Source organism: Aspergillus aculeatinus, assembly GCF_003184765.1.
Source record: "Aspergillus aculeatinus CBS 121060 unplaced genomic scaffold BO66scaffold_8, whole genome shotgun sequence".
NCBI lineage: Eukaryota > Fungi > Ascomycota > Eurotiomycetes > Eurotiales > Aspergillaceae > Aspergillus > Aspergillus aculeatinus.
The window spans coordinates 546,881-567,687 of record NW_020291477.1 but is presented as its reverse complement, the minus strand read 5'-3'; the positions used below and the strand labels follow the sequence as shown (position 1 = coordinate 567,687).

The 20,807-nt window shown below is 57.4% G+C and overlaps 12 protein-coding genes across 12 annotated transcripts; 6 read left to right on the top strand and 6 right to left on the bottom strand.

Moving 5' to 3' along the window:
- Nucleotides 1–177: 177 nt before the first annotated feature.
- Nucleotides 178–1,545, bottom strand: BO66DRAFT_435684 (uncharacterized protein; the record flags this gene model as incomplete). Its single annotated transcript, XM_025650868.1, has 5 exons — nt 178–341; nt 389–473; nt 545–753; nt 1,143–1,173; nt 1,255–1,545. The coding sequence occupies 5 exons, from the start codon at nt 1,543–1,545 to the stop codon at nt 178–180; spliced, it is 780 nt and encodes a 259-aa protein (XP_025507077.1).
- Nucleotides 1,546–2,661: 1,116 nt separating this feature from the next.
- On the top strand, nt 2,662–3,614 carry BO66DRAFT_464430 (uncharacterized protein; the record flags this gene model as incomplete). The annotated part of the gene is made up of 2 exons (XM_025652465.1): nt 2,662–3,186; nt 3,294–3,614. Exons 1-2 carry the CDS (start codon nt 2,686–2,688, stop codon nt 3,612–3,614), a joined length of 822 nt encoding a protein of 273 aa, XP_025507076.1. The 5' UTR covers nt 2,662–2,685.
- Nucleotides 3,615–4,520: 906 nt separating this feature from the next.
- Nucleotides 4,521–5,736, bottom strand: BO66DRAFT_367937 (2-hydroxyacid dehydrogenase; the record flags this gene model as incomplete). Its single annotated transcript, XM_025645310.1, has 2 exons — nt 5,066–5,736; nt 4,521–5,029 (listed from the first exon to the last, which is right to left on the bottom strand). Exons 1-2 carry the CDS (start codon nt 5,652–5,654, stop codon nt 4,521–4,523), a joined length of 1,098 nt encoding a protein of 365 aa, XP_025507075.1. The 5' UTR covers nt 5,655–5,736.
- Nucleotides 5,737–6,180: 444 nt separating this feature from the next.
- Nucleotides 6,181–8,089, top strand: BO66DRAFT_367935 (fatty acid desaturase). Its single transcript, XM_025645309.1, has 3 exons — nt 6,181–6,584; nt 6,640–7,571; nt 7,626–8,089. Exons 1-3 carry the CDS (start codon nt 6,455–6,457, stop codon nt 7,938–7,940), a joined length of 1,377 nt encoding a protein of 458 aa, XP_025507074.1. The 5' UTR covers nt 6,181–6,454; the 3' UTR covers nt 7,941–8,089.
- A 41-nt stretch (nt 8,090–8,130) lies between these two features.
- On the bottom strand, nt 8,131–9,515 carry BO66DRAFT_389362 (glutathione S-transferase). The gene is made up of 3 exons (XM_025646784.1): nt 9,188–9,515; nt 8,675–9,114; nt 8,131–8,557 (listed from the first exon to the last, which is right to left on the bottom strand). The coding sequence occupies exons 1-3, from the start codon at nt 9,226–9,228 to the stop codon at nt 8,214–8,216; spliced, it is 825 nt and encodes a 274-aa protein (XP_025507073.1). The 5' UTR covers nt 9,229–9,515; the 3' UTR covers nt 8,131–8,213.
- Nucleotides 9,516–9,752: 237 nt separating this feature from the next.
- On the top strand, nt 9,753–10,502 carry BO66DRAFT_418305 (NADH:ubiquinone oxidoreductase 6.6kD subunit; the record flags this gene model as incomplete). The annotated part of the gene is made up of 4 exons (XM_025649734.1): nt 9,753–9,771; nt 9,830–9,865; nt 9,974–10,089; nt 10,145–10,502. 4 exons carry the CDS (start codon nt 9,753–9,755, stop codon nt 10,196–10,198), a joined length of 225 nt encoding a protein of 74 aa, XP_025507072.1. The 3' UTR covers nt 10,199–10,502.
- Nucleotides 10,484–11,682, bottom strand: BO66DRAFT_469025 (SAP18 family protein; the record flags this gene model as incomplete). The annotated part of the gene is made up of 2 exons (XM_025652694.1): nt 10,838–11,682; nt 10,484–10,506 (listed from the first exon to the last, which is right to left on the bottom strand). Exons 1-2 carry the CDS (start codon nt 11,454–11,456, stop codon nt 10,484–10,486), a joined length of 642 nt encoding a protein of 213 aa, XP_025507071.1. The 5' UTR covers nt 11,457–11,682.
- Nucleotides 11,683–11,838: 156 nt separating this feature from the next.
- Nucleotides 11,839–13,179, top strand: BO66DRAFT_418303 (mRNA splicing protein PRP18; the record flags this gene model as incomplete). The annotated part of the gene is made up of 2 exons (XM_025649733.1): nt 11,839–12,927; nt 12,987–13,179. The coding sequence occupies exons 1-2, from the start codon at nt 11,972–11,974 to the stop codon at nt 13,177–13,179; spliced, it is 1,149 nt and encodes a 382-aa protein (XP_025507070.1). The 5' UTR covers nt 11,839–11,971.
- A 222-nt stretch (nt 13,180–13,401) lies between these two features.
- On the bottom strand, nt 13,402–15,066 carry BO66DRAFT_399004 (uncharacterized protein; the record flags this gene model as incomplete). The annotated part of the gene is made up of 2 exons (XM_025648662.1): nt 13,402–14,963; nt 15,039–15,066. 2 exons carry the CDS (start codon nt 15,064–15,066, stop codon nt 13,402–13,404), a joined length of 1,590 nt encoding a protein of 529 aa, XP_025507069.1.
- Nucleotides 15,067–15,967: 901 nt separating this feature from the next.
- BO66DRAFT_389359 (ADP-ribosylation factor family protein) lies at nt 15,968–17,275 on the top strand. The gene is made up of 2 exons (XM_025646783.1): nt 15,968–16,107; nt 16,180–17,275. The coding sequence occupies exons 1-2, from the start codon at nt 16,059–16,061 to the stop codon at nt 16,989–16,991; spliced, it is 861 nt and encodes a 286-aa protein (XP_025507068.1). The 5' UTR covers nt 15,968–16,058; the 3' UTR covers nt 16,992–17,275.
- Nucleotides 17,276–17,965: 690 nt separating this feature from the next.
- On the top strand, nt 17,966–18,649 carry BO66DRAFT_409033 (uncharacterized protein; the record flags this gene model as incomplete). The annotated part of the gene is made up of 2 exons (XM_025649157.1): nt 17,966–18,061; nt 18,125–18,649. 2 exons carry the CDS (start codon nt 17,966–17,968, stop codon nt 18,647–18,649), a joined length of 621 nt encoding a protein of 206 aa, XP_025507067.1.
- Nucleotides 18,584–20,718, bottom strand: BO66DRAFT_389357 (phosphatidylinositol N-acetylglucosaminyltransferase subunit A/GPI3). Its single transcript, XM_025646782.1, has 5 exons — nt 20,529–20,718; nt 20,447–20,478; nt 20,356–20,390; nt 19,911–20,299; nt 18,584–19,857 (listed from the first exon to the last, which is right to left on the bottom strand). The coding sequence occupies exons 1-5, from the start codon at nt 20,543–20,545 to the stop codon at nt 18,888–18,890; spliced, it is 1,443 nt and encodes a 480-aa protein (XP_025507066.1). The 5' UTR covers nt 20,546–20,718; the 3' UTR covers nt 18,584–18,887.
- Between the last annotated feature and the right edge of the window lie 89 nt (nt 20,719–20,807).

Below are 20,807 nucleotides of genomic sequence, written 5' to 3'. Positions count from 1 at the left end.
TGCACAAAGTCGTATAAGGATTCATACAAGTAAGATGGTCGATGTAAGCGAATCGCGCTATGCAGTATACGTATACCCCGTTGACCCTGGGCCAGGCTTACAGCCCAACTGGCTACAGGGAAACTACAGCTCGATCCATTTCTTCAACAGGCCGGCCGATTCCACAGGATTCCCGGTTCACGATCGACCATGGGGGCTCGTTACCTTGGCAAGCGTACCTAGATAGTAGGCAACGTCCTCACCCCCACCCCCAACACTGGCTTCATCGCCTTCCCCATCGTCATGCCAGTTCCATTGCTTGTTGAACCAATTGTTGGTATAGAACCAGGCATAATTATCCGCTAGCACGTCGATTAGCTATGTTCCTCTCAGACGACTCAGGACTTACCATTTTCCTTGACCACGAAATTGGCCTTCTTCTTATCTGCATACAGCCACGCGTACTCGGAACACCGACTGGCTCCGTATACGTCCTGTTCGTCTGGATCAGTGTCCTCTGCTGGCAACGAATTTGAACAGCCATGACCACCGGTAAGGTACGTACCACTTCTGTTGGCCAGCTTGGAAGGGTGGCTTTCTTATCAATAGCCCTCTGACTGCTACCTGTCACAACACCACAGTGCAGAAGCTCGTGGGCGATGACATGTTCGAAACTTTTCAGAGTCTCTAAGTCCTGCGGGGAGTTCTTTCGGCGTTTGTCTTTGAGGTGACCAACGGCCCAGAATTGATCGCAGAAGTGTATCTCCCATTTCCCTAGACGTGTCAATTCTCAGTATCGATGCATAAGAGGGCACGGATAACACTGTCGACTAGAAGCCAGAAGGGCTCACTGACCACTCTTGCTTCTTGTGGGTATGGCGGTGACTGCTCTAGATAGGTGCGTCAAAACAAACAGACAAAAAGCGTCAGCAAGAGTTTCGAAGTGGGTATCATGTTGCAAGCACTGCACTACACACTGCACTGCACTTACGCGGCATTTGGGAGCTGTCTGCATATCTCCGACTGACCGTCACAGCGATACATAATTCTTTTGTCGGGATTCCTATCCTTCCCCTTACTTGGGAACTGATGAACCGAATCCATGATTCCTGAAAGCGCAATGAGTTCTTTTGGCCACCGGAACAAGGCGATGGGGGACCTACCCAGCACTTTCGCATAATGAGTGCCTTGCCCCTAATGTTGTTCATTTCCATCAGCTTACGGTGCTGCTTGAGCAGGAGGCGCATGGACACTGGGTTTGGAAGGAGCACCTACAATCCAGCCTTCCCTTTTCTTGATATGCTTGTCGGAGAGGAAGAAGCGGTTCCACCCCGGCGTACTCACCGGTTGGCTTGGGCGTTCAGTGAGCTGGATGGCCATCCGAGTGGCTTCCACCAGGGTGTTGAACCTGGATCCTCCGCAGTCGTTGGCTGCAAGATCCCAATTGATTCCCTGGTAATTCTTTGTCGCTTTGGCAAGAACATCCTCACGGGCGGCATTCTCGACCGGGGAGCAGAAGGAAAAGGGTAACAGAAACAAGCATAGAAAAAGACGTCTTCCGTACATCGTGACACAGTGCTGGACTCGCCTTGATCGTTTGGATCGAAGAAGCGGAAACCCCGAGTGAAGCTGGATTTTGCTCTGTTATTTATGCCTATGCTGGGGGCAAGTATGCCATCAGCATTCACAGCCATCATTGTCATCATCCCCTCCACCGTCTATTCCTCTGTTCATTTACCCTTTGTAGAGATGAGTAGGACAATTGGCAATAGCTCAAGGCAGCCCTTGAGCCCTGGATGCATCTGTCCTTGCCCTCGAGCCAATTGCCCGCCCCCACTCAATTGTTTGCTCCAGGTCTCGTGAGCATCGTCGACCATTATTGACAATGGGCCTGGTTGGGATTCCAAAGGTTGGTATCACGATTCCGATGCTCGACGCTACACCCGTGTTTGTGCTTCCCCATGTTTCAAATCGTCGTCCTCTGCGTGTGCAAACTGGGGGGTTTAAGTCCAAATTGATATAAGGGGGATAGGGGGAGGCTGAAAAGGGAAAGGAGGAGGAGGTGAATGTTGCACAAGTACAAGTGAGTGCAAACAAAGAGCCGCTGGAAAAGTATTTCTTCTCGATCTCTACCGCACTGTAGCTGTTCCCTCACACTCAATCCCACACACACACACACACACTCTCTCTCTCTCTCTCTCTCTTCTATGATCACAACAGAGCATTCCACCTATCAACATGCTTCGGACAATTATACTACTTACCGTATGGTTTCACCTTCTGTATCTTTCAAGATGTGTCATGGGATTTGAAGGATACTGTGAGTCTGCCCTCATAACTGTTCTTGTGTTCCCCAATGATAATATACCCACTGACTCTGTTGGTCGAACTGCAGCTCTGGGCGTCCACCTTGGCCAGAGATATATGTACTATCCATCCATTTTCAGTGTTCCCTCCCCCGATCTTCCGTTCATCTATACCCTTGCTCACATCTCCTTCTTGCAGAACAGCCGCCTATATCAATGGAAACGACGAAGCCGTCCCTTTGGTCAAGCTTTTCGCCCCTCCAGCATACCAGTATTACATGCAGCAATTGCACGAAGGTTGCAGGGAGAGCAGGTGGGGTTCCCTCCCCACCCCGCGGGGCACACCACCACCCCCGACTGAACCACCCGACCCTCTCCTGCTTTGCTGACGACAGAATCCATGCCCTACAGATTTCACAAATCTGCACACACCCCCGACGACGCGACAATGATCGGTAATCTCCTTCAAGACGTGAAAGATCAAGCCACGCAGCTCCTGGACTACCCGGTCAACATCACGGCGATCAGCCTCCCACGGGATATCGGCTTAGGACCGCACCGCGACCTCACGGCCACGATCATTGCATCTAACGCCACGGCCGTGAGATACGAGTGGGAGTTCCGTGAGTTCCTGCACACCGCCCGGTTGGCGTACGGGCTAGATACGTGCCGGGCTCTGGGGATCAGCGAGGCGGCCGACTGCGATCTGATGGATGAGACGGCGGTGATTCTGTTTGTGGATTATGGGCTGGATGGAAGGTTGAATCTGTATGCCGGGCTGGTCGGTGAAACCGACGTTGACACGGATGATAGTGAGCTGTACCAACGAGGGCGGCATGGGGAGTTTGTGGTGGTGGTGATGGCGGGCGGGAAGGAGGAGGACGATGAGGGTGCTCAAAAGGTGAGTTTGGCCCCGCTACCAGGCTAGTAGAGGAGTCTATGGCTCCTTTTGGATCAACCATATGAGGAAAGCCTTGGCTAACTTTGGTACGTTGTCGCTGGCAACAGGACGCGGTGGAGGATCTCCGTCGCATCCTTGACGGCTTTATCCAAGAACAGATCCTCGGGCCGGGTGACGCACAGTATCTTCGGGCGATCATCATCAGCGGAGACGCATCGGAGGCAGCCATTGACACCCTCAAAAAAGCTCTACAACTGGCCGTCCCGGAGGATTGGAGGCCCCTTGTCCGGGACCAGGTGGACCCATTCTGGGTGGGGGCCGTGGGGGCTGCGCGGCGAGCAAAGATGCATATCGTCGATCCGAGATACAATATCACGGCGTTTGAGGAATGGCTCCAGGACCTCGCGCGCATGCACGACGAGCTTTAGGAGCTCTGCTCTGTGTGGGCCTAGCTGTGGTTCGCTGTAAGTAGTCCGGCTGCAGGGCTGGCCCGACGGAGGGGTACACATACTGGTCGAGGCAGTAGCTCCGAAGGCCGATCACTTACACCCTCCGAGCTCACAAACAACCCTCGTGGTCTCAAAGGCGAGATGAGCATCGGCGACCACATAAATGGGAATGTGAGGCAAGCTACTCGTGCCCAATTGCGACCACCCGGTTCTCCTAGCACCTCTGTACTTGAAAGCTTTCCATACCTCTCGACGGACTGCTTTAGATCGAAACTTACTCTAATGTAAGAGAGTATATACAGTGCTCTTCAGTAACGAGCTCGATTGGCGATATCTCCGGCTTAAGATAATCTGGGACGTTGATAGCTTTACCAATCCTAGTAAGGCTCGTGCCAATATAACTTTACTGAAGCAGGGTAGCTTACAAAGGTAGTTCACATCTACAGCGGCTTCCTTCAAGAGGTGACTGATAAGGCACCAGGCACTGACAGCAGAATCAGGGGCTATTGCAAATCGGCACGAGTAGAGCACCCACCGTATCCAAGGCCCCTGACCAGCTCGTGATGAAAATGATTATGATGCTACAAGCTGCCTGGTTCTTCCTCTGCCAGAAGATTGTATGGTTGACCCCGCCTGGACAAAGTGGAAACAGGTATCAGGAAAGGCGATCCTGCAACGCTTGTTGAAGCATTTACAACGGCCGTAATCAGTAGCATTTTGCCTTCCTCCAGTATCTCGGACGTGTAATGTACAGAACGAGCTTTAACACTAGATGATGTTCACATCGGACTAATTCGTCACGAGAGACTGCCGTGGAACTAAACTCATATCCCAAGCAGACAACGTCCACCACCGGAACCATCACCATCCCCAATACCCCGGCACCTACAACCGCACAGGCTGCTTATCCCCCTCCACAAACAGATGACCCTCGCGCACCAACGAATTCCGACACGGCCGCCTGCCCACAAAATCCGCCAGGTTGGACAACGTCACCTGCGCGATCTCGCCCAGGGCCTCCTGCGTGAAGAAGGCCTGGTGGCCCGCGACCAGCACATTGGGGAAGGTCATCAGCCGCATCAGCGTGTCGTCATGAATGATCTCAGCGGAGTGGTCATTGTAGAACAGATCGCCCTCCTGCTCGTACACGTCCAGCGCCAGCCCGCCCAGCGTGCCGGCCTTGAGCGCCCCGATCGCGTCGCGCGTGTGGATCAGCCCGCCGCGCGAGGTGTTCACCAAAATGGCGCCGCGCTTGAGCCCGCGCAGCGACGCGGCGTTGATGATGTGCTTCGTGGCCTCGGTGAGCGGGCAGTGCAGACTGACGATGTCGGACCGCGCGAGCAGGTCCGCGACGGTGGCGACGTAGCGGCCCGCCAATTGGGTGGTGAATTCGTCTTCGTCTTTGTTTTCCACAGTCCCATCCCTTCCACCTGCTCCCTCCAGCTGCTGCTGCTGCTGCTGCTGCTGCTGCCGCGCCGGATCAAACCCCACCACCTCGCACCCGAACCCGCGCATGATCCGCGCAAACGCCATCCCGATCCGCCCCAGCCCCACCACCCCGACCGTCTTGCCGTGGAGCGTCATCCCCAGGAACCCCTCCAGGTTGAAGTTGCCCTCGCGCACCCGGTTGTACGCCCGGTGCGTTTTGCGGTTCAGCGTCTGCAGCAGCGCGACCGCGAACTCGGCCACCGCCTCGGGCGAGTACGAGGGCACGTTGGCCACGAAGAAGCCCAGCGCTTCCGCCGCCGGGAGGTCGATGTTGTTGAACCCCGCGCACCGGAGCAGGATCGCCCGCACCCCGATGTCCCAGAGGGCTTGGAGGACCGCCGCCGGGAGGCTGTCGTTGACGAAGACGCAGATGGCGGTGCTGTTGCGCGCGAGGGGCACCGTGGAGAGGGTGAGCGGGAAGGGGTGCGCGGTTAGGGTGATGGGCTCGGGGAGGGTGGGTTGTAGGGTGGTGAGGGTGGTGGTGAAGTAGTGGGTGTCGTAGGATTTGGTGGAGAAGAGGGTGAGATTCATTTTGGGGGTGGTGGTGGTGGGGGTGAGGGTGAGGGTGAGGTTGAGGGGGTTGGTGTTGTGGGAGGTGAGGTGTGGGTGTGGGTGTGAATGCGGGGAGGGATTGAGGGGTGGAGGGGTCGGAAGTTTACCTTTTTATAAGGTAAGGTACGGTACAGGGCAGAAGTACTGTCTGTACCTTCTGGGCTGAGGTGGTACCCAGTCAGTAACTTAGTGGTACAGAGTACAAGAGGGGAAGTAATGACGTCGTCCATCCCAGTCATCTCAATCACCGGTCCCTGGCGTTACTCGGCATAATCGGGGTTACACCGGTTTAAGCTTAACCGTGCATGGAGAATGGAGCTACGTTCCATTGCAGATCGAATCGATCGAATCGATCGAATCTGGTCTGCAGCTGCAGTCGGGTTGAGAATCCCCGGAATCGCAATGAAATTAGGGTTGCTGGGATCATCTGATGAGCTGATGCCCACCACGCTGGATCCGACCGGAGGAATGACATTGCCCATGAGTCGAATGGTGCCAGTCTCGACTCATACTCTCCTGCCTGCTGAATTGCACATGCTCCGCACTTCCCATCTATAGCTTCCCGAGCTATACACAGTAGTCCCCTCCATCCAGCCAGCTCCAGCCAGCTCCAGCCAGCTCCACTCCACCGATCTGACATGCCAAGGATCGGCTGATCCACTCGATAATCCTCCCCCCTTTTTATCAGCCCCCCCCGGGGGGTCTTAATCCAACCTAAAGCTTGTGTCCTTCCAGGCTGGCTCATTTTTCCGCTTTTCCCACAGCTCCAGAACAGCAGCATGGATCCAGCCACCTTTATAGACCCCAACCTGACGGTCCCCGACCGGTTGGTCCTGGAGCATCTGCTCAAGGAAGCGGAATCCCCGGCCGCGGCCGCAGCCACAGCCACAGCCGCCGGGAAGAAAAACCGTAACCTCCCCATGGGAATCCCCCAGCAAATGATCCCCAGCTAATTCCGGTACAGCAAACGTCAATGGCAATGACAATGGCAATGACAATGGCAACAGCGCCCACGGCCCAACAGGGCATGAACAAGAAGAAGAGGTTGACTCAGAAACCCAAGCAACCATCACGCACCTGTCAGCCCTCAACAGCCCCTCCAGCAGCAGCTTCACGCCCACCGTCTTCGTGACCTGGGACCTGCCGCAGCTCACCACTTCACTCCCCACCCTTCTGAACGAGTGCCTCCTGCAGCCGTACATCCGCACCGCGCGGGCGCTGGTGCGGGTCGAAACCGACGTGGTGATGCTGACCCACCTGCTGCTGTACTTCACGACCTCCGTCCCCAGCGCCCTGTACCTGTTCTTCGGGACATTCCACTGGTGGCACGGCCTCGTGCACTGGCTCATGCAGTCCTACTACGTGGGCACCTACACCCTGATGATGCACCAGCACATCCACATGGGCGGGATCCTGACCCGCGCGCACCCGCTCGCGGTGCTCTTCGACACCGTGTTCCCCTACCTCCTCGACCCGCTCATGGGCCACACCTGGAACTCCTACTTCTACCACCACGTCAAACATCACCACGTCGAGGGCAACGGGCCGCGCGACCTCTCCAGCACCCTGCGGTACCAGCGCGACTGCCCCCGGGATTTCGCCTGCTACGTGGCCCGCTTCTACTTCCTGGTATGGGTGGAGCTGCCCGCCTACTTCCTGCGGCGCGGGCAGCTGGTCACCGCGGCCAAGGCCGGCTTGTGGGAGCTGGGCACGTACGCCATGATCGCCGCGGCGTGGCGGTGGGGCGGGTGGCGCCCGACGCTGTTCGTGCTGCTGCTGCCCGTGTTGCAGTTGCGGGTGGGCTTGATGGTCGGCAATTGGGGCCAGCATGCCCTGGTGGATGAGATCGACCCGGATTCCGACTTTCGGAGTAGTATTACCTTGATTGATGTGGCTGTACGTGTTTCTCCGTGAACCTCCTACCGGTACGCATACTAACTGGGACGGCAGAGCAACCGCTTCTGCTACAACGACGGCTACCACACCTCGCACCACCTCAACCCCCGCCGCCACTGGCGCGACCACCCCGTCGCCTTCCTGCGCCAGCACCGCCGCTACGCCGCCGAGCAGGCCCTCGTCTTCCGGAACATTGACTACATCATGATCACCATCCGCCTCCTCCGGAAGGATTACCTGCATCTGGCCAAGTGTCTGGTGCCCATGGGGGAGCAGGTCGGGATGACGCTGGAGGAGAAGGCGGAGATGTTGCGCCGGAAGACGCGGCGGTTCAGTGAGGAGGAGATTGCGAGGAAGTTTAAGCTGTAGGGTTTCTTGTTTGCTTGCTTGCCGTGTTTGACTCAGGGGTTATATGTTAGAGTATAAGTTAGGGGTAGGGGCATGCGTTGATTGTGCTGTGCTGTAAATAGCTAGAGAGGGCGCTGGCTGGGGTGTACGTTCGGTGTACTATACTGTCCTGTACATAGTATTCTCTAAAAAAGGAATGCAGTGGAATGACAGACATTACATTAAGATCCTAAATTTACATACATACAACCACTCCCTCACGCTCAACACCTAGGCCTAGAGAGGGAAAGACCACTAAAGAGACGCCTCAAACTTCCCATCCACCTCCTCAATCTTCCGACAAGCCGCCACATACCCCGCCTCCTTCTGCAACAACTCCGCATACCGACTCAACTCCGGATACCCCTCCATCGACAGCCGGCCCGCCATCGCAATCACCGGGAAACTCATCATGATATCCGCCGCCGTCAGCGCCGTCCCACACAGGTACGGCCCACCCCCGGGACTCGTGCGCAGCTGCTCCTCCAGAAAATCCAGATGCGCGGCGATATTGCGATTCAGAAACGCCTTCTCCACCTGCCCGGCCACCACCCGCGGCAGGGGTTTGAGGAAGAACGGGATGGGCGGGTTTTTGACGGCTGTTTCACGGCCGGATATTAGCATTCAGAACAAAAAGCTCCCCCAACAAAGCTCCACCAACAAAGCTCCCCCCAGTATCTTCGATCCAAGGGAGGAGGGGGGGAAGGGGCACGCACTATCCATGACCAACTGCATGACCAAAAACGGCATCAGCGAGCCCTCCGCGTAGTGCATGTAGTACCGATACCGCAGCCACGAGTCGGTCTCGCCGCCGACTGTTTCGGCCCCAGCTTCGGCAGCAGCGGCATACCGCTCCGGGATCAGCGGGGCGTCGGCGTTGGCGCCGTAGTGGTCGAGGAGGTATTCGATGATCAGGCCGGATTCGGCCAGCACGATGGGCTTGTTGCTTTTGGAGTTGCCATCATCGCCTTCTGGCCCGGAGACGGCGGCGGCCGCGGGCTGCACGGTGAGCACCGGTGATTTGCCCAGCGGGTGGATCTCCTTCAGCTCGCGGGGCGCGAGCTTGTCGGCGCCGCGGTGGTAGATCTTCAGCTCGTAGGTGAGGTGCAGCGCTTCGAGGAGCCAGAGGATGCGGTGGGAGCGGGATTGCGCGAGCCTTGATGCCGGGGGATTAGTTGCGGTGCGGTGCGGTGCGGGGCGATGAGAGGGGGATAGAGAGAGGAGCATACCAGTAGAGGGTGATTTTGGCGCCTTTGTTGGGGTCGGTCATTTTGCGTTCTGTTCTGGACTCTGTCACGGTGTGGTGGGTGTAGAAGCGATTGGATGTGCAAGGGGAAAGGGGTGTTATCATTTAAGGCTCAGACGCTGGTGAAGGGAACCTCGGATGTAGGCGTAGAACCTGTGATACTGCGTCATGGCGGTGGGGTTGCCGTTGTGTTCTTTGTTCCAGTCTTTGGGACAGCCTTTCCCCAATTTTCGGGATGATGAGATCGGCGAATGTTTCTCTGCGAGGGGTCTTTCACATGCTGCTGCTTAGTGTGCTGCACCTTTAATTTCTTGAAATGAGGAGTGGGTGAGCTGCAAAGGATCTAGTAGGTAAATAATCCCTGCAGCCTGTACATCCTCATAAAGCTGCTGACTCATCAGTGCACTTCACAGTGCAGCACTGTGACTAAGCAGCACAGCTGTGCACGCACCCATCACATGACCCGCAACGTCGTTCCAGCAGCAGCAGCACAAGCCGTGATCTTCCCCAGCCCATTCGCATCCACATCCACATCCACATCCGTCACCATGGCCGGCCCCAGCAAGTGTACGTCCTCGTCTATCCCTTTCATCACTGCCACAAGATAACTAACTCCATCCCACAGCTTTGATCCTCGACCCGGCCCTCCAGAAATACTACGGTCCGTGAAACCTTTCCCCCCAGACGAAATAGCGCCCGCTTCCGTTCAGTCAAACGACAAGCTCGAATCGACAAGCTACATTTACGGGGGCATGCTAATGACTAGCAGACCTCACCGCCAACCGGTACAAGTACTTCCGGTGGACGCCGCGCCATGCCTGGTTCTCTTTCCTGTACATGGCTCTGATCCCGGGGGCGTTGGGCTATGTGGCGTATAACACTGAGGTATGTGGTTTTCGGATAGGGGGTGGGTAGGGGAGGGGCTAATTGGGGACGACAGGGCAAATACGATTTGCGCGGCAAGCGCAAGGGAGATACGATTGTGGAGTGGTAGAGGGTGATGATCTGGTGGGAAGAGATAGTAGGGCAGAAGGATGGGGGCTGGGTTGTATCTATTATACCGCGGTGCAATTGATTTCGTTTCGTTGATTCATTGGGGGTGGAAGTTGTCGTGCTCGGGATGTACTGGTAGCTGATAGTAGTTGGGATTGGTGAGTAGGTACCACAACTCATAGCAGTTGAGATGGAGGATGCAATTACTGTAACGCGGAGCATTAAAACCGGACAGGCAGTCAATTCCATAGCCGTTAGAAACGGGGTATAATCCATTCCACTCCCCTCAACCCTCACTATCGTACACGCCTGCAATCCCAGCTACTCCAACTACCACCTCAACTCTTCACTGGAAACCCACTGAACAACTAATAAGGCATCCATCCCCTCCTCCCGCCATCCCTATCCCTCTCCCTCCCGCCATTCTCCCGTCTCCCACCACCACCACCACCCCCCTCAGGCAACCTCTCCCCGCGCCTCCAATCCCCCGGCGGAATCCTCTCTCGATCACGGTCCCTCTCCCTCTCCCTCTCCCTCAGCCCACCCCCAAACCCCCGTCCCCCTCTCCCCCCACCCCGTCCAAAATACGACCTCTCCTCCCTCCCCCCCTGGGGAAACGCCCTCATCCCGCCTCCCCCACCACCACCGCCGCCACCCCCGGAACCAACAGGAGGCGGCGGCGCAACCGACCCATCCTCCAGCGGCGGCACAATCGCACAGTCGACATAATCGCCAATCACGAACCGAAAATCCTGCAACGTCTTCTCCGCATCCGCACCGCTCATTCTGAATGCGCCGGCAGCAGCAGCCCTCGCCTTTGAGCCATGTCCACCTCCTCCAGCTCCCTCGCCATCCCCTTCCCCCTTCCCCCCCTCATTGCCATCAGTGTCATCATCATACCCCCTCGGCGCAACAACCACACTCCCCATCTCCTTGGCCAGATACCGTCCCCTTCCATGCTCTCCCAGATTCATCGCCGCGCCCTTGGTGTCCGGGTAGATCAGCCGGAAGCTCAGCCGGGTGCCGATGGGCACCTCCGGGAGGAGGTGGGGCAGGGTCGAGGTCAGGAGGTGGGCGAGTTCGCGGAGCGAGCAGCTCGGCCAGGTGTAGATTTGGAGGTGGTGGGCGGGGAGATGGCCGCCGCTGCGGCCGGCGGGGTTGGCGCTGGCCGGGGAGAAGTCCGATAGGGGGTGGTAGGTGGATTGGCGGTAGAAGAGTTTGAGGTGGAAGGGGGTTGTGGTTTGGCGGGACATTGACATTTTGGCGGGTTTCTGGTAGCGTTGGTTCTTTGGTAGGGGTGTGTGGTTGGGTGGTTGTTAGTTGTTAGTTGTTGGTCATGCTTTGGTCTGCGTGGTTGGTGGTGTGGCTTCGCGTGGAGGGTGGACTGGTGGTTGTGTTTGTAGTTGCTGAAGTTGGAGTTGAAGTTGAAGTAAGGTAAGGTAAGGTAGGTAGGTAGGTGTAGCTAGAGCGAGAGCCGTGGATGCGCGGAACTTGTAGCTTGCAGGTACTGTACGTAGGTAACTCTCCGCCCTGCCCTGGCCGCCCGACCGCCCTACCGCCCTACCGCCCTCCCACGAGATCACCGCCGCAGCGGCAATACCGCAGGTAGGTACTAATCTTATCGTCTAACTAACCTACAACCTTCTCCAGCCCTCCATACAATACACCTCCAAACCCATACTCATACTCTCTAACGTTACCTCCCTCCCTCCCTCCCTTCGTCCCAAACAACACACATCCACTCACGCATGAACATTCATCCCCGACCGCAAAAATGGACTTCGCCGCCTTAATGTCCAAAGAAATCTCCAAGGCCAAAGCCAGCGCCAACCCCCAAACCCCCTCCCCATCACCCACGCCCACTCCCACGACATCGAGCGAACCGAAAAAATACACCCGCCGCGCCGACCTCGAAGCCGCCCGCCTGGCCGCCTACAACGAGGAACAAGCCCGCCTGGCCGCCGAGCGCGCCGCCCGCCACGCCCAGAAGCGCAAGGCCGAGGACGAGGAGGCCGCACGCCGGCGCGAGCGCGAGGACAAGAAGCGGCGGCTGGCGGAGGAGTCGCGCCGGCGGCGGGAGGAGGAGGATGCGCTGCGCGAGCGGGAGAGGCGGCGGCGGCTGGGGCTGCCCGAGTCAACTCCCTCAGAGGGGGAGGTCGGGCAAGATGGGCAGGCAGGGCCAGGGGAAGAGGCGCTCTCGGCGGAGGAGGTGAAGCAGCGGTTGCGGGAGCTGGGGGAGCCGGTGACGCTCTTCGGGGAGGGGGAGAAGGCGCGCGCGCGACGGTACTGGCGGGTGGTGCGGAAGGATGACCTCCGGCCTGATGGCGAGGCGGTGCAGCAGCGACAGAAGTGGACGGACGGGCCGATCCCCACGATGCTGGAGCTGGTGCCCGAGGTGGAGATGAAGATCCCCGCAACCGTCCCGAAGGATGATGCCGGCAAAAAGTTTCTGTTCCGCCAGCTGGCCTCGTATTTCACCATGGTCCTGAAGGAGTGGGAGGCCGCGCTGGCGAACCGCGATGTCTCGGTCAAGCAGAGTCTGCAGGGCCGGCAGGCGTTTAACGCCATGGTGCAGTCGCGCGAGAATATGAAGCCGCTGTTCCGCAAGTTCGAGAAGGGCGATCTCGATGCCGGCGTCTTGGAGCATGTCGTCGAGATCGTCCACAAGGCGCAGCTGCGTCGCTATGTCGATGCTAATGATGCGTATTTGCGGTTGAGTATTGGGAAAGCGTATGTCCCCTGTCTTTCCTCTGATTTGAATGAATCTTGGCTAACAAGTGATTTGGCAGTGCGTGGCCCATCGGTGTGACCATGGTGGGTATCCACGAGCGTTCGGCGCGTGAGAAGCTGCATCAGAGTGATCAGCAGGCCCATATTCTGAGCGACGAGAGCACCCGCAAGTATCTCCAGAGTATCAAGCGGTGTCTCAGCTTCGCTCAGACCCGGTGGCCGCCGGACGACCAGTTGCAGATTATGGGTTGAGTGGGGTTGATGTGTATATGGGTGATATTCTCAGCAGTCACAAATGTTATGATACTAGATATTCATATATTCAAGTTTGAGCAAGTATCATATCTCCGGCTTTATAAACCGCCACAGCTATATACAATCTACGCAGTAGATCATGTCTATTATAAACAGTGCAATCCGTGGCCAGATCTATGGCCTTGTACATAAGATCTTATCATGTACACCATACCCATATCAATTCACATTCCACCATTTTCGGAGCCATTTCCATAGTCCGCCGGGCAAGATCCGCTCCGGGATCGTATATAACACCGATCGATCCTCGTCGCCCTGGGACCAAGTTGCCCCGGCCGGATAGACGTCATGTCCGTCAATCCCCCGCAGAACCCCCACGGAGGACGATGATGGACGCGACGTTTGAGCCGAGCTGTTCCACATCCAGTCTGGTCCCATTGACGCTCCGATGACCTTGCCTGCCGCCTGGACGCAGCTCCCGTAGGAGAACCGGATCAGAGAGTCTCCGGTCAAACTCCCAATGACGAAGACATCCGGCGCCACCTCCATGTCGTTGAGTGCTTTGTCACGTAGAGTCTGGTTGGTTACAATCGAGTCCGCGTCTGTGCGACCCAAGACTTCCGCGAGCAGAGAAGGATCGAGATACTTCAGTGTACCGCGACGGCCCGTGGCATAGACCAGCCCACGAACAGCACGGACGAGGGTTTGCCCGTCGGGCTGACGGAACGTGACGAGCGCCTGGTCGGCCTCCATCTCGACGTTGACAATCTCCAGATTGGGAAGACCCTCGTAGACCTCGTCCCATTTCCGCGATTCCAGGAACGGCGTTGACGTCGTCCGTCGCATCTTGCCCCGTTTGGGCGGTGCTGGGGCCGCCGCCAATGCCGCCCGTTTCATCAAACGGTACACTCCGGCATATTCCGGGTAAGCCTGGTGATGGCACCCCCGTAGAGGAGACGGCCGGCCTTCTGGATCCCACCTGAAGGCATGCAGGATCTTTTGATCCTTAGGGGCGGAGATGATGACATCGGCCGCAGAGAATCCCGAGCCGATCACCAGCAACGGGATGGAGGGGACCGGTTCAAGGGACCGCAAGGGCTGCAGCAGTGGACTCGGCTGCAGCACCTCGGTGAAGATCCCCGTGGCCAGGACCAGGTGTTTACAATGGAGATTGTGGGAGCGGATATAGAAGCCCTGGTCCGTGCGCGAGATCCCCGACAGGGTTTCGTTGAAGCGGAAGACATCGCCGATGTGCACGGCCCCGGGATACCGACGGAAGTAATCCGCCGTCTCCTGCCGGCTGGGCCGCGTAAATGCCGGCAGATCCTTCCCGGTCACTGCACGGTGGTGGTCGGCGAACGAATACCCCGGCAGCGACAACATCGATGCATAGCTCAGGGTCTGGATGTCCCAGCTCGCAGGCATGGGATTCTCGGTCCATTGACCGCCAGCGCACGCGGCGTCGCCAAACACCAAATGGGGCACGGCCTTTTCAGGCTCGTACCGCCATTCGACGTTGGTGACGCACTCCAGCTCCTCGACGTCCAGACTGGGTCGCACCAGGGTGTCGAGGAGCACGTTGACCGGCAGGGCCTGGGTCGAGTAGGACAAGCGCGAGGCGGCAAAATGCTCAGTCAGCGTGCTCACGTCGGCCTGAAGCAGAGCCGGGTTCTGCAGCAGCTTGGCATGCAGCAGGGGATCCGGGTGCGGCGGATCGGCTTGATAGTAGGGAATATGACCATGGAAGATGTAGGACAGGATCATGGCTGACGGGCCGTTCCCTGGAGGAGGATTAGAGTTGCCTGGTCATACGGAAGGTCCAATTGCGAGGCGCAAGGATATAAATGACGACATACCGACAATGATGGTGTCAGTGCTATCCATTGAAGGCCGCTGGGAGACCGCCGGCCGCCCATCCAGCGCGGGGCATGCTGACGGAGACATGCGCGGGGAATGCGATCAGTGGATCCCAGCGGAAAAGCAGACAGATGCCGAGCGGAAGGCCATCGAGCGGCCGTTACATGAGAAGAGCTGGAGGAGAACGATAGAAGAAAGGAAAGAAGATGGTGAGAGAAAAGAAGAAGAGTAGGGAGGGGAGGAGGAGGAGGGCGATTCCGCAGGCGGACAATGGGACCGTTCGATTTTCGCTGACAAAACACCGTTGGAGGAGAAGTCGGGATTTGGCCGTAATCGGGGAATATTTCTAGAAATACGATGAGAATATGTAATCATGACCCGGCCGTGGTTCCGCCCCCGTCCAGCCAAGGAAATCGGCTTTGAGAGAGCGAGATGAATCTGGGGTTGGAAAACAAGGAAAAAAGAAGCATCGGGAAGTATTGAAGGAGAAGTTGAAGATGTTCGGCCATTGTTCTTGACTTCTTATACTGAGTAACTACCACCACCAACTCCAAAATCACACCATGCAGTGTGTCATGACCATCTCCTGATGATAATAACAAAAAACTGCGCCTGCAGGTTGCCTCCTGCATCTCTTTCTGCCACTGACAGGCAACGGATCGACCCTGCATTTCACATGCCGGTTAAGTTCCTCCTCTGCGGGGTCAACGCTTCGGGCAATTAGGGCTCAGGGCAATGACCCAAGCCCTGCTTACCGCTTCAGGACGGAGTACGGACGGACAGACAGACAGACAGACAGGCTGACGCGGAGCCTCCCTTCCCGCATGGGCTTCGCCCTCGCCTTGACGATAAGCACGACCCCAGCGGAGAAAGAGGAAGAAAGGAAGGAGAAGAGCGCATCTCGCACCACCACCACGACGCTGCCATGACATGATCGACACTCCGCGACTCATCTCCCATCCAATTTGATCCGGATCCTTCGGAGGGGTTGTTGCAACCACCACCCCCCAACTCACACCATGTATCACCTCGCCAAGTCGCTGTACATGTACGCTACGAGTAAAGAGGGTGAGTATGCTCCCTTCCTCCCCCCTTCTCTCCGGTCGCTACGTCCAGATTCTGATGATAATCCACAACCAGAATACTCCGTCCTCCTCCTCGGCCTCGACAACGCCGGCAAAACCACCCTCCTCTCCCAGATCAAGGCCCTCTACCAGCCCCCGCGCGCCGATGGCAGCCTCCCGGCCTCGCTCCTCCCCGCCAGCATCGGCAAGACCGTCCCCACCGTCGGCCAGAACGTCGCCACCATCTCGCTGCCGGACATGTACCTGAAGATCTGGGACGTGGGCGGCCAGATCTCCATGCGCAACCTCTGGCAGAGCTACTACGCCAGCTGCCACGCCATCATCTTCGTCGTCGACAGCGCCGACGTCGGCCAGGACCCGGACATCACGCGGCTCCCGCAGCGGCGGCGCGCGAGCGGGGGCGTTGCCGCTGTTGGCGATGACGGCAGCAAGACGGCAGCTGCAGCTGCAGACGAGGAGGACGAGGACGAGGCCGAGGATGAGGAGGGCGGCGACCTCGGATCCACCTCCCCGACGAACGTGACCTTCACGGCCGAGAATGTCGGGATCAACGCCCCCGGGAGCGACTTCGGGCGGCTGGACGAGTGCCGGCAGGTGCTGGAGTCGGTGCTGAAGCACGCGGACGTCGCCGGGGTGCCCATCCTGGTGCTGGCCAACAAGCAGGACCGCGAGGACTCGGTCGAGGTCGTCCGCATCAAGGAAGGGTTCGTGCGCAAGGTCTTCGAGGGCGAGTCCGGGGCGGGCGTGCGCGACAGCCGCGTGCTGCCGGTGAGTGCGCTGATGGGGTCCGGCGTGCAGGAGGCGGTGGAGTGGGTGCAGAGTCGCGTCAAGTGGAATAAGGAGGGGCGGCCGCCGGTGATGCGGTGATTGTCTTCTCTCTGGAGGGGCTCGATCATTATGCTGCCCTCAAACTATAATCCGCACCTCCGGCTGGGAATTCCCGCCCTTGGAAATATTTTTGTCTTGTCGTTCGGCGTCGGGGGAGCATCGTGTTTATGCAAAGATACCTATTCTGATTGAAATGATTCTGCTTTTGTGTGATTCTTGATGATACCTGTTAAAGTTCCCATGTGCACAGATAGCCAGCCACCTTATTGCATCGGTCAATAGAACTAGATACAAGAAGAAATAGACCTGTGGAAGGTTGTAAGGCCTCACCTCACCTCACCTCACCTCACCTCACCTCACCTCACCTCACCTCACCTCACCTCACCTCACCTACATCATCAGGCACCGATCAACCGTCTCACATAGTATGATCGACCCAACAGCATAACACACAACTCACATCATCAATACTCACGGAGCATACTCATCCGATCGACCTGCACATATCTCATCAAACATGCTAACCCCCACAAGGTGAGCATCACCACCACTATGAATATTCCATCAAACAACATCATCGCATCCCCACCCGCACAACCACCCGAAACCGGCCCTTTCCGGGAAAAAGAAAAAGCCCAGTACACAAAAGTCCAGACCCGTCAAGTGGCATGCAATCCATGCATTGCATGACGTTATCCTGGATACTCAAGGGGCACCCGGGAGGAGATGGGAGGGGAGGGTAGGTGAGAGAGATGAAGTCAGTCGAAGTCACCTTGACGTAAACCCCCCCCCCTCCCTTCCCGCCGCCCGCGGAAGCCCTAACTTACCTGCTGTGTAGCTTTCATCCCCCCCTCCCCCCTACTTATAAGGTCCGTCTGTCCATGCGAGAGCTAGAAGTTTTGAAGATCAATTAGAATCCCATTCCAGAATACACTACGATCCGCCCACGAATCACGCGACGCTACCTTTTCCCTTTTATCTTGTATTAAGTCTATACCAACACACCATCCAAAATGAGCCACTTCAGCAACTTCGACTCCGTTGCCAACCCCCAGCAGGGCGAGTTCAAGCCCTCCGTTAAGCCTACCGGCCCTCTCGAGGAGGGAGGGGTATGTTTTCCCTACGTCGTCTATAACTCCAGACCTGAGAATCGAAGCTGACAGACAGTGCAGCACCAACCCGGCCGCAAGGTCGCGCCCGCCGACTTCGCCCCGGAGTTCCGCGCCGAGACATACCCGGCCGGCACGGCGCCCGCCTCCAACTCCTACAGCGCCAACACCACCAGCGAGGTCGGCGGCCAGGCCCTGAACCCCAACGTCGAGCGGAGCCACGGCAAGGAGTCCGTCAAGACCTCCGCCGCCGACACCCTGATGGGCGCCACCTCGCGGGACGTGCACACCGGCCTGGGCCACCCGGGCTCCGGCCAGTCCAGCGCCGAGCTGCACCACGACGGCCAGCCCGGCCGCAAGGGCCAGACCGCTGGCCTCGAGCAGGTTGGCGCCTACGCCGACAGCAAGCTCGAGCGTGACATCCCCGGCCAGCAGGCGCTCGACCGCGACGAGGCCCACCTCGCCGGCCCGCGCGGCGACAAGGGTGCTCTCGCGGCCGAGGACCGCCAGCCCGAGCCCGCTACCACCGCAGCCGCCGAGTGGAAGTATGAGCCCGGCACCAAGCGGGACAACACCCACAAGCACTGAGTCTTCCTTCACAAAATTTCGGGGCTGGACCCTGGTGAATCTCTTATGGACACAAAAGGAACCTGTTTTTTTTTCGAGCGAGAAGGTTTCCCACGAATGCTCATGTATGATTAATTTGATGAGAAGAATTCAATGATGCTTGTCATGAAGGGTATCTGAAGGGTGTCTATACACTGTAGTGAAGATGTAGATCGCCAATGGTGAATAAATGGGTATTATGAAAAAGGGTAAGATTTGGTCAGTTTGCATGTAGGCGCTCGCGGTCGTTCTTCTGCTCGTTCCCTAGTGAGTGGCTGTCGTTCTGTTGTTGTATTTTCTTCGGCCAGCTGCGTGCGATATCGATGTTCGCCCGCGGGAACCACATCTCCAAAAAGGCGTAGAGAAGAAAGTCAATCACCACGCACAGACAGAAGAGCTTGCCTGCCCACACACCGCATCCATAGTATCGTTTCAGCCGATCGATCAGCGCGAAGCTGCGCACACGGTCGCCGCTAGCCTCCAGACCCTCGCCCGGGTAGTACCCGTAAAACTCCTCCGGGCTGATATCCCCGGAGATCCCCTGGTAGACTCGCTCGGTGCGCTGGGCAACGTCGGTCCAGGAATACATCATCTTCACTTGATCATGGAAACGATCCGTCCGCACCTTGTTCGACCGCAAGGCAGCGATGGCCTTTCCAGTTGCTAGGACAATATCGTCCTCCTCAGGCTTTGAGAACGTCGTCATGTGCTGAGGCAGCACCTCGGGGATACCACCAACTCGTGTGCACACCACGTACAATCCACAGCTGGCGGCCTCGACTATGACCGTACCAAAGGCTTCGGTCAAGCTGGGGTGGAGGTAGATGTGGCCACGGACCATGACGTCTCGAACCTCCTCATGCCGGACCGGTCCCAGCATTTCAACCTTGTCCTGCAACACGTTGCGCTCCAACATCTGCTCCAGATCGATCGCCTTGGGGCCGGACCCCGCAATAATGAACCGTACATTCGGGTGCGACGCGAGGATTCTCGGGATAGCTGCGATGAGCAGATCGGTACCCTTATTGTAGAAGAGACGGGAAATGACGACGATCGTGATGGTATCATTGGGGCCGATGGGCTTCATGGACCGCGGTTCTGCCGGCCGGAAGTTCTCAGCCACCACCGCGTTCGGGATCACAGACACCATCAGCGGGTCCAGGGAGGCTCGAAGGACTGTATTCTCTTTACTGCGCGCAGGTCAGTCGGGCCTTTCTGGGAGAAACTGCGATTAAGTACTTACCAAGTATGACTGACACAAATGACGTGGTCAACGTCGCTCAGGATGAACTTGAGCAATTTGTTGGTCAAGATGGATGCCGCGTCCGCAAAGCCAAAAAGCGAATGGTCAGTGAACACTGTCCGCAGACCCATGGTGCGCGCATGAAGAATGGCCTCATGACAGAAGCTACTCAAGCTCGCATGACCATGGACGATCTGGATCTGCTCGCGGATGACAATGTTGCGGAAGATCGGAAAGAAAGAGAAGACCGTCGGCATGGTCGACTCCCGGTGGATCACAAAGAATGGGACATGGTAAACCTTGAGCCCGTTTGTCAAGTATCGCACCCCGGTCCGCCCTTTGTACGCATGTGTGATGATGATGACTTTATGTCCGCGATCGATGAGCTTCTGTTGGCTGGTGAGTAGACCATCATGGAGGGTAGGGATGAAGTATCGTCGCTTACGGTCGAGAGCTGGTAGATGTGACTTTCCACCCCACCTATAAATCTCAGCATGTCAGTATATGGCCAGACATTTGGAGGGCAGTATGCCTACCTGGTTGGGGGAAGAAGAAGTCACTGACCATACTGTGCAGACCATTAGACTCGCTCCGAGAACCACATGCGACGGGACTCACGCAATGTTGTAGGGCATGGCTGCGGCTGGCCCTGAGCTGACTTCGAGAGACTCTGCGCGGTTGTCAATCCAATCCGCTCACCCACCGTCCATATCACACTCAGTCACCACGTCCAATCCACAAAAAAGGGAGGTTTGTGTGGGCGACAGGAGGAGAACGGAGGTCGAATGAGGCCTTCCCGAAAGGGCCACGCGCGGGCGGCGGTGGAGGCGGTGTGGCGTTCTGCCGCCTCAAAGATTCCCCGCTGGAAAAAAGAAAGACTCGCAACAACAGGCAAGA

Excerpts from the sequence above, each read along its gene's own strand:
- BO66DRAFT_367935 (XM_025645309.1), top strand. The coding sequence starts at position 6,455 with ATGGATCCAGCCACCTTTATAGACCCCAACCTGACGGTCCCCGACCGG. Across the intron at positions 6,585-6,639 it reads AGCCGCCGGGAAGAAAAACC|CAAACGTCAATGGCAATGAC; the intron begins GTAACCTCCCCA and ends ATTCCGGTACAG. Across the intron at positions 7,572-7,625 it reads TTACCTTGATTGATGTGGCT|AGCAACCGCTTCTGCTACAA; the intron begins GTACGTGTTTCT and ends CTGGGACGGCAG.
- BO66DRAFT_389362 (XM_025646784.1), bottom strand. The coding sequence starts at position 9,228 with ATGACCGACCCCAACAAAGGCGCCAAAATCACCCTCTACTG. Across the intron at positions 9,115-9,187 it reads GCCAAAATCACCCTCTACTG|GCTCGCGCAATCCCGCTCCC; the intron begins GTATGCTCCTCT and ends CCCGGCATCAAG. Across the intron at positions 8,558-8,674 it reads CATGCAGTTGGTCATGGATA|CCGTCAAAAACCCGCCCATC; the intron begins GTGCGTGCCCCT and ends GCCGTGAAACAG.
- BO66DRAFT_389359 (XM_025646783.1), top strand. The coding sequence starts at position 16,059 with ATGTATCACCTCGCCAAGTCGCTGTACATGTACGCTACGAGTAAAGAG. Across the intron at positions 16,108-16,179 it reads GTACGCTACGAGTAAAGAGG|AATACTCCGTCCTCCTCCTC; the intron begins GTGAGTATGCTC and ends ATCCACAACCAG.
- BO66DRAFT_389357 (XM_025646782.1), bottom strand. Across the intron at positions 20,391-20,446 it reads CTTCTTCTTCCCCCAACCAG|GTGGGGTGGAAAGTCACATC; the intron begins GTAGGCATACTG and ends TGAGATTTATAG. Across the intron at positions 19,858-19,910 it reads ATTTGTGTCAGTCATACTTG|TAAAGAGAATACAGTCCTTC; the intron begins GTAAGTACTTAA and ends ACCTGCGCGCAG.